This window comes from Anopheles cruzii, chromosome 3, assembly GCF_943734635.1.
Source record: "Anopheles cruzii chromosome 3, idAnoCruzAS_RS32_06, whole genome shotgun sequence".
NCBI lineage: Eukaryota > Metazoa > Arthropoda > Insecta > Diptera > Culicidae > Anopheles > Anopheles cruzii.
In genome coordinates, this window is record NC_069145.1 from 27,600,220 (window position 1) to 27,615,247 (window position 15,028).

At 52.3% G+C, this 15,028-nt stretch overlaps 1 protein-coding gene across 1 annotated transcript; it reads right to left on the reverse strand.

The window, feature by feature from the left end:
* Nucleotides 1-1,273: 1,273 nt before the first annotated feature.
* On the reverse strand, nucleotides 1,274-13,995 carry LOC128275605 (sodium leak channel NALCN). Its single transcript, XM_053014166.1, has 11 exons — nucleotides 13,894-13,995; nucleotides 10,752-10,937; nucleotides 9,210-10,679; nucleotides 8,237-9,135; nucleotides 7,124-8,174; nucleotides 6,853-7,047; nucleotides 6,556-6,773; nucleotides 3,633-3,856; nucleotides 3,290-3,563; nucleotides 3,062-3,224; nucleotides 1,274-2,979 (listed from the first exon to the last, which is right to left on the reverse strand). The coding sequence occupies exons 1-11, from the start codon at nucleotides 13,993-13,995 to the stop codon at nucleotides 2,173-2,175; spliced, it is 5,589 nt and encodes a 1,862-aa protein (XP_052870126.1). The 3' UTR covers nucleotides 1,274-2,172.
* Nucleotides 13,996-15,028: the final 1,033 nt, after the last annotated feature.

Genomic DNA, 15,028 nt, shown 5'->3' on the forward strand with positions numbered 1-15,028 from the left:
AGTGATCATGTCCCCGAGGACACCGAAGTGATGGAAGTACTGACACACATCGATGGAGAAGTAGAAACCCCCGTCGTCGTATCTGCACCATCCAGACAGGAAGACGGACAAGAGCCTAGTGATCATGTCCCCGAGGACACCGAAGTGAAGGAAGTACTGACACACATCGATGGAGAAGTAGAAACCTCCGTCGTCGTACCGGCACCATCCACACAGGAAGACGGACAAGATAAGAGTGATTATGTCAACGAGAGTACCGACGTGATAAAAGTATTGGCACACGTCGATGGACAAGAAGTAGCCTCTTTCGTCGCCCCGGCCCCACCCGCCAACCCAGCACCATGCGCCCTGGTAGCCCCGGAATTTGTGATAATAAGCATCGCGGGAGTGTACGAAGAGGGATTTAAACTGTACCTTGACCCTGATGTCAACGGTGATTCTTCCTCTAAATCGAAAGATGTGGCCAAACGTAAAAAGCGGCCTACCAAACGAAATTCGAAAGTGAAATCGAAAGACATAGAATTGCCACCGTTGCCGAAACACAAATGCTACTTTTGCAAAACTGTCTTTCCCACGTCGCTTGCGTTTACGCAGCACATGCCGGAACATTTCCACCAAGTACCGTACACGTGCGATGCATGCAATGGTATGCGGTTCCACAACGTTCGTCAGGCAAGCAAACATTTAGGGCTACATGATACGACCGACCGACCGTTCAAGTGCCGAATTTGCTCGATACGATTCTTGAGCAGAAAGCTTAGTTTAACGCACGAGCGAAAGGTACATCGCCATTCTGTGAAGCGACGGCAGGAGCGGGAAAAAAGATTGGCGCAGCAGTTGGCGTCCGGTGAAAGTAGCGCCGTTAGTAGTGGCGTTACGCAGCATCGACGTCGTAAGCAGGACCTGACCGCTCATTCGTGTGAGATTTGCTCTCGGCTGTTTACGGCAAAGAAAAACCTAAGCCGCCACCTGATGATCCACACCGGCGAGAAGCCGTTTACGTGTGAACACTGCGGTAATGCCTTTAGACAATCCGGAGAACTTAAAACACACATACGGATGCATCACACCGATGCACCGTTTACCTGCAATCAGTGTAATGAACGTTTTCATACGGCAGGGGAGTTAAGGAATCACAGAAAGGATGCCCACTCAACCGTGGCAACCGTGACGCTTTTGGTGAATACCGTGAACCGTGAATAGTTTGGTTAGTTCGAAATTACTCAATAAACTTGCGTTGCGTTTGTGCAAAACACACTTTTTTGTCTAGTAAATCATTATATTTGGCAATTCAACAGCCGGATCTACGCGCACAGTACTTAGAAGACTTTGGTTGTTAACTTTAACACACGAAACATTAACGTATACGAAACAATACACGCTTTTCAACAACCGCTTTCCGTTTTCGTTCAAAATAAGGGACATTCTATGGTGCATTACTTGCCGCCTAACACCATACACTCCTCGTGTTAACTTACAATTCCAGTAGCGTTTCGCTTTGTTTGTAAACATCCAACTCTACCGACGACCCTTCCCGCACTGTTAACAATGAGTTTTGATCTCGTTTCGTGCGTTTTGGAAAGTAATATTGGATTAGGGTTTCGCCTAGGCGCACTGTCTTCGCCGGCCTCGTGGCTACTCCTCGGAAAGAAAAATCTACAAAATAGACCAAGGCATATCCAAACTCCTCTCTAAGCGCCCAAACCAAGATCGCACACCGCTTAATTTCCTGAGAAGAACCGGATTGTATACCCAACTCTAAATACTTTCAAAAAAACACCAACCACCACTAACAACACCACATACCAGCCACAACAATCTCTTTCGTCTTCTTCTTCAGCCCAACGGTCCTTTTCAGGAACAGCAGACTCTTTCAGAGTCGTACCGATGTCGCTTCTTTTCCAGCTTTCTCTTCAGGACCGAACGGCCCCTTTCAGAGCCAGTTCGTCGGTGCACTCGGAAAGTGAAAGAGCAAAAGTTGGCACGTAAAGAACACCCGTCGAGTCGAAAGCACTTAAACATTACACTATAGCGTGGGTAGGACACCCCTAAACCGTGGGTAGTTCAGGTTTCTCTCTACCGCAGCTCCTTCCACTGATGCGGACACTACTTCTGTACTCTAACAATAACAATTACTAAAAGAACATCGAGGCATCCATCCCCCCGTTCGGCTCAATTGTCCTCCTCCTCGCTGTGGCTGCTGAGGACCTGCTCTTGCCACCAGTCGTGCACCTCGTAGATCATGTTCGTGTGCGAGTGGCCAAATTTTCCACCACCGCCTGGCGCCTGTTGCCCGAACAGCTGATGCGGCTGCCCCGGCTGCCCCTGCTGCTGTAGATAGTGGTGCGAGTGGGGCGAATGGTCGCCAGGACCTCCACCGCCACCACCACCGTGACCATGGCTGAAGCTGCTGTGGTGGTAGTGCAGATGCTGTTGCTGGTGCTGCTGGTGTTGCTTCTTCTTGGCCAGATACCGATCCTTGTCGCTCTTGGCCTGCATCGGATCGGACAGGGTGGGCGCGAGAAACTTGCGCCCGCTGCTCGACCCGGTCGAGTCGGACCGGTTCAGCACGGTTTGGGATGTTTTCTTGCGGTTCTTTGCATTATTTTCCGCATCCTTCGCCAACTGGTCGGTGCCCGGGACCGGGTGGCCACCGACGGTCCCGATAGGATCGATCGAATCGCTTCGTTCTCTGCTCATGTCTTCCGAATGCTTCGACGGCTGACTGGGGCTGGTGGCCTGCGATTGTTGCTGGGACTGTAGGGCCGGCGACAGAGGCGACGATGCTTGTGACGAAAGTTGTTGCGTTTGTGTGCCGGTCGCGGATTGCTGCTGTTGCAGTGGGATCGGTTGCTGCTGCTGCTGCTGTTGCAGAGGTGGCTGCGTGGTGGCGGTAGAACTTTGCTGTTGCTGCTGCTGCTGCTGCTGCTTCTGGTCGTTCGTTGCCCGCAGCCCAGCAATCAGCGAGTTTTGTTGTTTCTAGAAATGGTGCAACGAGGAGAAAACCGCATTCGGCAACGCGTTGATACTTTACGACGATAGCCAGCCAGGCCACACTTACCGCCACGTTGTTGGCACGGATCTTCTTCAAGCAGCCCTCGAGCCACGTGCGTATCGTTTGCTTGGCCACCTCCTCCTCGATAATGTACTCGAACTCTTCGCGGGCCAACAGTTCCTCCAGCTGCAGTGCCTTTCGGATGTCCACCGAGCGGTACGACAGCATGCTGCAAGATCGCGAATCACGTAAATCACACGGCCCAAGATGATGGCTCCGTCACCCGATACTCACTTGATTACATCGTGGAATGTTACGTCCTCGCCGTTGTGCAGCTTGTCCAGCTCGTAGCACATGTACTTGAACAGCAGGCGATCCTTCTGCGGGTCACACTCAAGCCGCCCCTTCAGCAGGCGCAGAATAAACTTGACGCGCCGCACCGGGATGACGCCGCGCTGGTGGATGTCCACGATGTTCCACGTGTTCTGGAAGTTGCGAATGTCGGCGTACGACAGCAGGGCGTCCTCTTCGTTCGAGTAGAACAGGGAAAAGTTCTCCATGATAATAGCTGCCAATGAGAGATCGGAGTGCGGTCAGCAGGGGGCTGTTGCGGGACTCGCCTGAGTGGATCCTTTACCGACTAGCAGGTTCAGCACGATGTAAGTGATGATCACGTAGAAGGTGCAGAAGTAGATCAGGCTGGCGGTAAAGTTGCCACAGTCCGTTTCCCAGTAGTTGGCGGCCGGCGTACAGTACGGTGGTTGCACCATGCAGTCGTGCATGATTTTGTTCCAATCCTCACCGGTGACGATGCGGAACAGCATCGCCACGCCGGTCACCGGTGAACCGAAGTTTGCCCGCCTGCCCGAGCGCCCCCGGCGGCCCAGATCGGATTTGGCGGGTTGCGTCGCACCATTCGTGCGGAGGTTGTTGCGGAGGGGCCAAAAGTGTGCAGAGGGAAAAAATTAATGTGCTCGACAGTGGGTGAGGGGGGAAAGCAGGAACGGTTGGCACGGCCATCCGATTGAAAAGCACGAAAAGCATCGATTGGAAAGTAAAATACGAACGGGCAAAGTAAAACGAAATAAAATGAAGAGCCAATAACGGCAATTAGGGGGGAACCAAATAGAGCAGTGCACGGCGAACACACCGCATCCACGGAAAGGCAGAGCGGGGGAAGAGAAGAAAAATTTCGATAAATTAGCATGGCCGAGGACAGGGAAACGTAACGCAAGTAGAAAAGAAATAGAGAAGGAAACAAGTGGACAATAAGAACGTAGAAAAAACTTGATTTTAAACGTTTTCCGTTTAGAAAGGTTACGCTAATGGTGTACAAGTGGTTAGTTGCACATGGTTACACATACACACACACACATACGGAACAAATAGCAGACCCAGCCGATCCGATCCAGTCGGAAGAGCCGGGCCGAGGATAGCGGGATCCATTAGAGGACCAAACACGACACAACTCACGGAACGCGCGTAGCGATAGGTAACGTGTAATTGGGAAAACGGAACACGTTCAAAAGGTACGTGTGTTCCACTAAGAGTTAAAAAGGGCCTAGAGGGCATCAAATACGGGGTTGACTAAAGAACAGTGATAGCAAAACCGGCGCACAGAGGCAGTGTAAAAGGGTGTATTCTAGTGCGATGCGAATGATGGTGACAGGAAACGTGAACGAATGAACGGGCTAGGTGTGCTCAATGAACAATCAAGGGAAGGTGCAGCGGATCGAGGACTCGGAGCAGGCAGCAGTGAGTAGCATGAATGCAACAACAGATGAACGGTTCCTTTAAACAAACCAAACAAACGCATGTTAAATTGGACATTCAGCACTGATGAAATATGTACGAGAGTATACCAGAGAGAAAGAGAGACAAAAAACGAACGAGACCAACGGACATGGTCAAACTGCGAATGCATGATGTGTAAGTAAGACAGTAGAACCCTCAAGTGATGGTACCGCGCAAAGCTGAGACTTGCAGAATTGGCAGCAGGCCAATCCTGTGTGGTCCCATGAGAACCGGACAGGATGAGTGATGCCCTTCCGTCAATTCCTTTAAGCTTCAGCTTTGCAACCATACCATCCTGTGGAGTCGGAACCTGATGACGTCACGAGGACAGTACTTTACCTACACATCGGTAGTCGGAAGAGGGAAAGAGAGTCGGAAATCGAAAACGCGATCAACACTGGAGCAACAATAGTTGTTGTTTAACAAAGCAAAGCCGCGTTTTGCAACACTCTAGCATACAGCATACAGACACCGACATACATTGTAACGGGGGCGGGACAGCATTTCTCTCCGGAACAGTGGCAACAAACGGGGCAATGCACGGATTTGGTGGTGAACATGAAATCCCGGTACCGGTATAGCCAACCACCGGTCAGCAGTCAGCCAACCCAAAAGGTCCGGAGAGAAATGCTGGCGCAATGCGTAAATGAAACTTGAAGGAAGGCTTCAAACGTAACGTCGTCAAAAAAGGGACAAACGAATTCACAATCTAAATCACTGGTAAAGAGAAACATGTTGTACGAACGGTTTCAGGAGCACGAGAAAGCAGTCGAACGTTACCTTTGCGGACGAACACGATAGACTGAGTTTGGAGGGACCGCTCGCGGCTCCGAGCGGTCCCTCGAGTCTCTCGAGGCCACGGCTTTTGCTTAAACGGTCTGTGCACACGGCTATGAACGCTAAACTCAATGATAAATTTTTGCTCAATGCGAGTTGGACGTCGGACCCGGCGGCAGGGATAGCAGCAACATGTACAAAACCAAAAAACCGCATCATCCTCGGTGATGACGGGGAATGATGACTGGATGGATGATGGATGGACGGATGGGTGGGCCGTAAAACATAAAGGTTCCACCACAACAACAGAACGGAACTGAACACGAACGAACGAACACGACAGCGCGGCGACAGTGAACATGAAACGGCGTGCAAGGTAGCCGGCGGCACCGCGCCACCCGACCGGGACCGGCAAATGCAGAACGAATGGCGCCGAATGGTGGGGAAGGCCTCCTTTGTGTCCCGTGGACTTAAGGCACCTGAGGAAGGCGCCTTTAAGGCCTCCACTTCTGGCAGCACACCCACCGTCGACCAGTTCTGGGACTGCGCCCGAAATTCGTTCAGCATTTGTCGCGTGGTCGCGAGGGAGCACGGGGACTTCCGCGGGTCCGGATGGTCCGGCTCGGTCCGGACCCGCCGGGACCCGCCATCGCGTGCTCTTGTGCCGCAGACTAGCTTGGCCACAGCCTAGCTGAAAGCCACGATCGGAACGGGAGGACATTGAAGAACGGGGGTTTGGGGATCGTGTCGGGGGGGTATCTAGGATGAGATTGAAGGTGCGCGACAGGTGCTCTAGTCCGTTGCCACCGTGAACGAGTGCGTAGGGGTAGGGGGATTACTTTGATTGGATTTTATTGGGCAGCCGCAGCTAACGAACGGCTCCACGCTCCAGCCATTTTGGTTACCCGCAACGGAACAGAAAATTTCAACGGAACGATCTCAGATCTCAGAGCTGACGCCCGCATTGCGCAGGCGTCTCCGGTACTTACCGCCCGATGCCTTCGCCGTACTTGACCGTACCGAACAGGATGGTGCCGGCGAGGGCGTAGAAGAACACCAGTAGAAACATGCCGAAGATGATGAAGAACGACTTGCACACCGACACACCGACGGTAAGCATTAACATTTTCAAGGTCGTATGCTTGCCAGTTATTGTGAAAAATCGCAATATGACAACCATAAAACCAATGAAATATGATAAATCGCTCTGTGGACGATAGAGAGACGAAGAGATACATTCGAGATAGAACGGGAACGGGTGGGATGAAGCGGGCCAGGGGACCTACTCGCAGTGTAGTCTGTAGGAATATCCACACGACGCCGGCGACCGTCACCAGCAGATCGTAGCGGTTCCGGCGCGACTGCCAGTAGCCCCGGGGCGTGAAGGCAATGTTTTTCATCACAACCTCGATGACGAACACGAACGTGAGGATGGTGCTAACGATGACCAACCGTTCGGTGTGGACCTCGTCTTTAGTCCACTGTGGAAGAGACCGAGAGAGGGAGGTTAGGCGAACAAGTGCGGTGCCAGAAGGATATCACCGGAAGTCTACGCACCGTGATCGAGAGAAGCATCGAGTTCACCAGCACCACCACGGCGATGCACCGCTTGAAGGCAATGTGCTGCGTGATGTCGTAGACGAACGCGCGGAACTTTCGTCCATCGGGCCGTGGCGGCAAATGGAGCGGCTGGGCGATCTTTAGCCGCTTCTTCAGATCGCACCAGCGCCGCTGGTCCACGGTCAGAAGGGCGGTACCCTTGTTCTCCGAGTAGTTCGCAATGACCACACCGACGAACAGGGTCAGTCCGATCATGCACCCGAGGAAGATGTACACGTGGATGTAGATTGCGTGGACGGGACCGAGCGCCTTGATCAGCACGTCGCGCACATCGATCCAGCCCTTGTACGAGAGGACCTCGAACAGGGCCAACATTGCGTCGCCAATGTTGTCAAAGTTGAAGCGCCGCGGGTTGGCCCAAACGCGCGGCACCAGCATCGACGGGTACGACTCGTTGACGCCCGGTGTCAGCTTCATCTTGGTCACGAACACGCGCCGCATGAAGACGCCGACGCAGTCCTCGCGCTTCTGGATGGTGGGATCGTTGCAGCGGGCCAGCCGACCACCGTACAGCTGCACGCCGTAGCTGGCGAAGACGAACATGAGCAGAATGAGCAGCGTCGAGACGAGCAGGATTTCTTTAAAGCCGCGGCACAGCTCGTACACGACCTTGCGCATGTGCGGGACGAGTGTGAAGATTCGCAGCGGCCGCAAGCAGCGCAGAATCATGAGCAGCTGGGCCGACGAGTTGCTCGGCACTCGCCGCGGCATCCAGATGAGGAAGCTCGACGACACGACGTAGATGAACACGTCCAGCACGGACGCCACGTCCTTAATGTAGGCCTTCGGGGTGAAGAATAGCCCGTCGGCCAGTATCTTGAGGGCCAGCTCGAGGCTCATGAAGATCACAAACGCGTACTCGGCCACCTGCAGCGAGACGTGCTCCATCACCCGGTACTGCGGCGTCTCAAACATCATCGAGACACACGACAGTGTCGTGACGCAGATCATCACCCAGTCGAGGTACGTTACCAGTCCGAGGAAGTTGCTTAAAAGAAAAGACAAGGATCACTCTCTCCTTCTTTGTCCGGTCGTTCCGGTGCAACTTACTGCATGCTTTTGTACTGCACTTTGCGCTCCTTCCCGGTGAGCGGGTCCTTCAGCCGGGCGTCGTACCGGCCGTGCACGATCCGCTGGCAGATCTTCCGGAAGCGACTTTCGCGCGGCACCGCAAACAGTGGCGTGTCGAAGAATGGGTGATTTTCGCGCAGGTCCTCCTCCCGCTGGTTCCGGCGCATCTCCGCCTGCTGGCGCTTCGCCTGCAATATCTTGATGTCGAGGTCGTGCGGCCGGGCCCGGGACGACGTGACCCGGCTGGCCGCCCCGATGTCCCCGTTCTCCATCAGGTGCTCGTACGTTTGCTTCAGCTTGATCGAGCCGCTGCGCACCGAGCGGCGGATCGAGCGCGAGCCAAACTTCTTCTGGTCCACGCGCCACGGTTTCGTCTGCGTGATCGTGCCCTGCGGCTTCAGGCCCGCCTTCGTGCCGGCGACCGGCAACATGGACGAGTCGCCCAGCATCAGCCGCTGGTTGTTGGAATCGTTGATGATGTGCGTGATGGCCAGCTTGCGCAGATCGCTGCCCACCATGCACACCTTGGCCGTCTTGTTCATCACGTTGATCGGTCGGTGCTTCTTGTAGGCGATACGCGAATCCCAACACTCCGGCATCGGCCGCTGGTACCCCTCCAGGTCCTCCGGTTCCATCTCGAGCACGAACTGCTTCATGAACGATTCGCGCACCTTCGGCAGCGTGAAGTCGTTCGGTATCTTGTGCAGGATCGCCATCTGGGGCGAGTCGGGGAACTTTTCGAAGATCCGCAACCGGAACGGGAGCGTCTCCTTGATCTCGGCGCTCTGCTCGCGGAACTTGAGCTGCTTCAGCTTCTTGATGTCCTCGTCCAGCTCCAGGTTGTCCAGGATGACAGCCACGAACAAGCTAAGCACAATCTGAATTTGGGAAACGGTACGTTAGTCGCTTTGCAGGGAGGCGGCCGGTACGGGGGTCGTTACTGAGAACTCACCAGTGTCACGAACAGGTGGTACAGGATAAAGTACACCGCCACCAGGGGCGTGAGCGTTTTGCTCGTCCGGATCATCGTCTCGTCCATCACCTCGACCCATGCTTCCTGCGTCAGAATCTGAAACATGGACATGAACGCGTCCGGGAAGCTCTCGAACTTGGTGTAGTCACACAGGAAGCAGAACAGTTGCATCGAGATGCTCGAACTGATAATCAGCAAGCACATGGTGAAAATGATGAGCGAGCCAAGCTTTTTGCCGGGGCCGAAGATTTTGTACACGAAACCCTCCAGCATCGGTGACGCCTTGATGAGGCGCACCACGCGCAACACTTGGAAGTACGTGAAGCCGCTCAGGTAGAGCGCCGGAATGACATGCAGCGTGGTGCCGATCGCTAGCAGCAGCTCGAACTTGTGGATCGAGTGCTTGAAGTAACTGCGCCACCCGAGACAGTAGATCTTGAACAGCGTTTCCAGATCGAGGAAGAATGTGAAGGCGATCTCGATATAGTAGTACTTCTCGTAAAAAACTTGCCGCTGTCGGCCGTCATGCTTGAAATGCATCGTCGCTGTGACGATTCCGTTCGCCAGGACGACCGTCATCACGAGCATGCGGAAGTAGGGCGACCGCAAGATCGTATGGCACGTTTCCGGTGCGATGCCGCCGTGCTTGTTGTCGTCGATCGTCACCAACTTCCAGCCGCTGTCGTCGCCGGTGATGATCTGCGACGCGGTGCTGTTCTGGATGTGGCCCCGGACGCCCCACATCTGCTGGAACTGTACGCGGATCTCGTTGAACGTTTCAGTGATCACGGCGATGAACACGTTCTTCACCAGCCACGCCAGGAAGAAGATCATCGTGCTGAAATAGAAGGCGGCCCGCCAGGCCGGCAGCGAGTCGATCGCACGGTACATGATGAACACCCAACCCTCCTGCGAAGCCGCCTGGTACACGGTAAAGATGCTGGTCGCGATGTCCTCGAACCCGGTGAAGCCCATCGCGTAGTTGGTGAGGAAGTCCATCTTCATGCACTTCATGCCGGTCGGGCACTGGTAGCCGGAGTTCGGGTCCAGAGAACAGAACGTGTCCGGGATGGCAAGCGAGTTGATCGTCAGACTGGCCGGCTCGGTTGTGTTCAGCACGCAGTGGTTCTTCAGCTCGCCGAAGAATTGCACCCCGAGCAGGCCGTACAGTGACATAAAGAAAAGGAAGAACAGCGTCACGTTGTAGATCTGCTGGCTGGACCGTTTGAAGATCTGATTGATCCGGCTCTTGGGCATCGAGAATTTCAGGAAGACGCGCAGGAAGCGGATCATGATGAGTGGCCGCGGTGCCCGCACCGTGCTCAGGTAGGAGAACTTTGGCACGATTCCCAGCATCTCGAACACTTGCAGGTTCACCGACAGCCACAGGAACACCACCATCGAGGCGTCGAACTGACACCAGTGGTCCTTGAAGTAAGGCGCCTCACCCTGCGTGTGATGAAGCGAAACGGCGCTGAGTGCTGAGTGTCCGGCTAAGCCCCCGTGCTCGCTGATACTTACCCTTATGGCGCCCCGAATGTGAATTTTGGCTATCATCTCCGAGGTGAAGAGCAGCGTGGCGACCGTGTCGCAACAGAAGGTACAATACTGCAGGAATGGGTAACGCTCGAACGTTTTCGGCGTGTTCAGCGACACGGACGTGAGCGATATCAAGGCGCAGAGGCGCATCAACCGGCGAACCCATAGCTGGAGAGGCGATTGGAAACAAATGAATGGAGGGGCCCGGTTAGTACTCGGTTCGCAATACGACTCAGGGCTGCTGGGGCCGAGCATCGATTTAGGAAAACGGGTTTTTTTACGATTTATGGTGCCGGTATCAGGCCATGCAAATATACGCTTTAGTGCCAGCGAGCAATGTAGATGGTAATGCGCATCGATCGGCCGTTACCGGCCGTGGTTTATGCCCGGTGCGATCGTTGCGCACATTCGCAGTGTACATCAACGTGAAAAGTGAACGTGTACTACTTTGGGACAATTCCGCCCCGGGGGAAGGGAAGCGGCTGGTTAATCGGTTAATCCGAGTTTGGGTTTCTATTTTAGAACCTTTGACTGCTGGAGTCCAAAGCGGCAATGTGAATCGTGAGAGGACACGTGATTGCGCGAGAGCACCACCCCACATTTCTTCTTATTTCGATTTTGATTTTTTTGTCGAATGGATTTGTACCGCACTGAAACGGAATCTCTTCAGAGTCTTTCTTCATTAGGTGCAAACCATTGATCAACATGCAACGAATTGATGGATATGACATTTTAGACACTTTAAGCATTATAACCATCTTTTTCTAAGCTCCTGAAGTTATCAGTTTGTCGGAAACATGATCACCAACAAGTTCCCTTCTTATACAATACTCTACAAAATATACATTTATTGTTTTCGCTAGTAGGAAAGTTTTCCTTAAATAAACGTAGCAAGCCAAATTGACGAACTAAACCTAATTGGCCGAAAGGTAGCGACAAGTACTTTTTAGTCTTTAATTCAACTTAAAATTGTCTTACTTTTCAAAAGTTGTTTTTTATTTTTAATCTTAGAAGACCCGACTTGGTTGCCAAAAGTTATCAGACTCAAAAATAAATGTTGGCGCATTGCAAAGCGAACGCCACTACAAATTACCGAGCGTCTCCACCGGGAAAAATGAAACATTTTTTCGAAGCATCGTCAACGCACACACACTTCGCGAGCGCCATTCAGACCGGTTCGCTTATCAGTGCGGAACGAGATACGGGACGCAGTGAGTTCGTGTTTCTTATCATACAGAAAAGGGGCACGGAACGGAACCAGGGTATGTTTGCGTCTATTTCCTGGTCACACCTGCTATGCGGTGAGAAAACGAGCGACGACGACGACCACTAACAAATGGGTGGCGAAAAATGATCCGAACGAATGGTGCGGTAGAGGTGCGACTCGGCCGAATCGAACTGATTAATCGATTACCGGAAAGGCGAAACGGAAAGCGACGCCGACGTGATGGAGTGAGGTACGAAAACAGTGAGCGCCAAGCAGGAACCACACAGAGCGGAAAATAAATTCAGAGACTGAGAACCATAACGCGGCCACTTATCGTTGCGTTATTGTTACACAAAACAAAGAGTGACGTTAATCGTGAATAGTGAATTGTGATTAGTTAGTGCTTTAATTTATCATTTTGGACCTAACCGGCAAAGTTAAGCAAATTCCGAAGCGAAAATACAAAAAAAGGTAAAACAGTAGCATTAAGCTTACTAGGTGTGTGCGTTGAGAAGTGAAATTTTAGAATGATGGCTGTACCTGCCGATTGGGACTTCCCAGTTTTGCGGTTCATTCATCATTACCTCATTTTGACATCAGGTAAATCAGTCCAGGTCGCAAAAAAAATTAATCAGTTATCAAACGACCGTTGAAAGGGTTAGACCATGCCAACTTTTGTGCCTGAAAATGACATTTCGCGGACATTATAATTTTTCTGCTCCTCTTGAAGAAAACTGCTTCGGAATCGCACCAAATGCTTGTCGGGACTTGGTTTTGGAAGATCGCTGTGCTTTGAGTGGTTTAAAAAATTTCAAAATGGCGATTTTGACTTAACAAAAAAAAGCGTCGAAGGACTCCAAAAACGGACTTTCTGATGGGACAGAAAGGTGTGGTGTTTCACAAGCTCCTAAAACCTGATGGAAACGTTAATTCCGATCGCTACTGACAACAAATGATCAATTTGAACCATGCATTGATCGAAAAACGACGAAAATGTAATTCTAGTGGGGGCGCCTGGTGGCCCGTAGAATCAAGCACCAGGCGCCCAAAAAACAAAACTGTTTCAGGATACTATCAAATCACTTGAATGTGAGCTGCTATCCCTCCCCGCGGTATTCACCAGACTTGGTTCTTTCCGAATATCATTCATTGTCATCGATGTGACACGTATTGGCTGAGCAGCCCTTCGTTTTTCTACGAGGAAGTCGAAATTGGATGACTAATTAGTTTACTTAAAAAGTCGAAGCATTCTTTCGTCTGGGAATCCATGATTAAGCAGAGAGATAGGAGAAATGTATAGCTAACGATGGCACATACTTTGAATAAAATAGAAATTTGCATAAAAATTTTAGAAACATTTTTTGTGTGCTAAAATATTTCACTTCTCAACGCACACACCTAGTAATGACCAAAGAGCGAAGGAAAAAGGTGAGAATTCCAACGACAAATACCTTCGCCACAACACGCATCGGGGTCATTGACGATGGTATACTACTTAGTGGCGAGGGAGCTTCTATTCTATCGGCTTTCGTACATTCCACGGGGCGAGCTTAGCGGTTCGGGAGTGTTGAACTGGAGCTTTGGCGGGAAGAAGGTCGGGCCCACTAGTTCGGATGGGAGCGAGTCGGAATGGGTGGCGTAAAACATCAACAACAGTAAACGACAACGAGCGGAACGGAATTAGTTGCAAAACGACGACTAATACAGCGGAGGGCATTCCACAAACTGTACGACTAAAAATAGGAACACTTATGCGATCGACCGGACTAGTTAGAGGTACAGGTGTGTGTGTGTGTGTGTAACAGTTTAAATAATTCCCGCTCTAAACCGGTCACGTGGAGTTGTAATGTTGGAACCACCCTGGTCACGTTTCCGTTTCCTGTCCCGTTGGCCGCAGTTCCAACCCTTATTAAGTACCTTGTTGACCCACTCGATGTCGGCGCTTTCGTTGAGCGACTCTTCCGGTCCGTAGTCCGCCAGCACGGGTTCGCCCTTGATGCTCTGCTTCCGACCGAGCATGTTGCTGCTCTTTTTTTTCTTCTTCGACGCGCTGGTCGTACCGCCCGATGCGGTCGTCGCCGTCGCCGCCGTTGTGGCCGTTGTGATGTGACCTGGAGATGATCACTTATCACACGGAATCACGGTGTGATTCCGGCAGGGGGTTCAGTTTTCAGTCGGAACCACTCCCGATGGACGACGTTCAAGATGGCGGATGGCGTACGGTACAGATTCCGGCAGCTACCACACCCAGCGGGCGTCCAACGTTGTCAGCATCTTCGGTGTGTCCGTAGCAAATTGCTTAATGTCTCGCTTTACCCACGGCACGGTGTGAACGAACCACGATTTTGATGGGCAGCACAGCGCGCTTCTCAACCATAGGCTCGACCCGTCACGAACTCTCATCTTTCGACGGCGCTGGACCACTTTATCGATCGATTCCGGGATGTGATTTCGCAATCGCCATCTTGGGCAAACTTGGGGCCCACACGGGATGCTTTCGATCACAAGAGAACCGCCCGGAGTTACACTTTCCTCGAATCGCACATGTGATGCAGGTTTTCGTGGAAATAAAATGATTGAGTGGAAAAATGGATGGAATTGAACACAGAAAACTGAAGTACCGAGCACAGGAGATGATGGAAGCAGGCGACCCCAATCCCGAGAGCGAGCGCCAACCCAACCGAGCCGACGGGGCCACGGCGATGGCAGATTCTGCACTGATGACTTCACGATGCTCTGCCGAATTGGTTAGGTGTTGCTGCTGCTGCTGGCGAGAGTGAGCGCAAATGCGTGCAAAAAAGGCCAACTCTTGTCTGGGCCTGCCGTTGGTCTTGCTCTCCGGAAACGCGTTGGCGTGCTCTTGCCGTACGCTTGTGCGCAGTATCGGTCGGCGTTGTTTATGTGGAAAGCTGTTCGACGGTATCTTGGAAGCGAGGTGTTAAATGTATTGCAATGGAGGAAGTATTATTTATAGAGCTTGCATGCCGGAGGAACGACGTCACACAACCATCCTGCTAAACGACAGAATGTCATCGCCCAACGGAACTGGAAT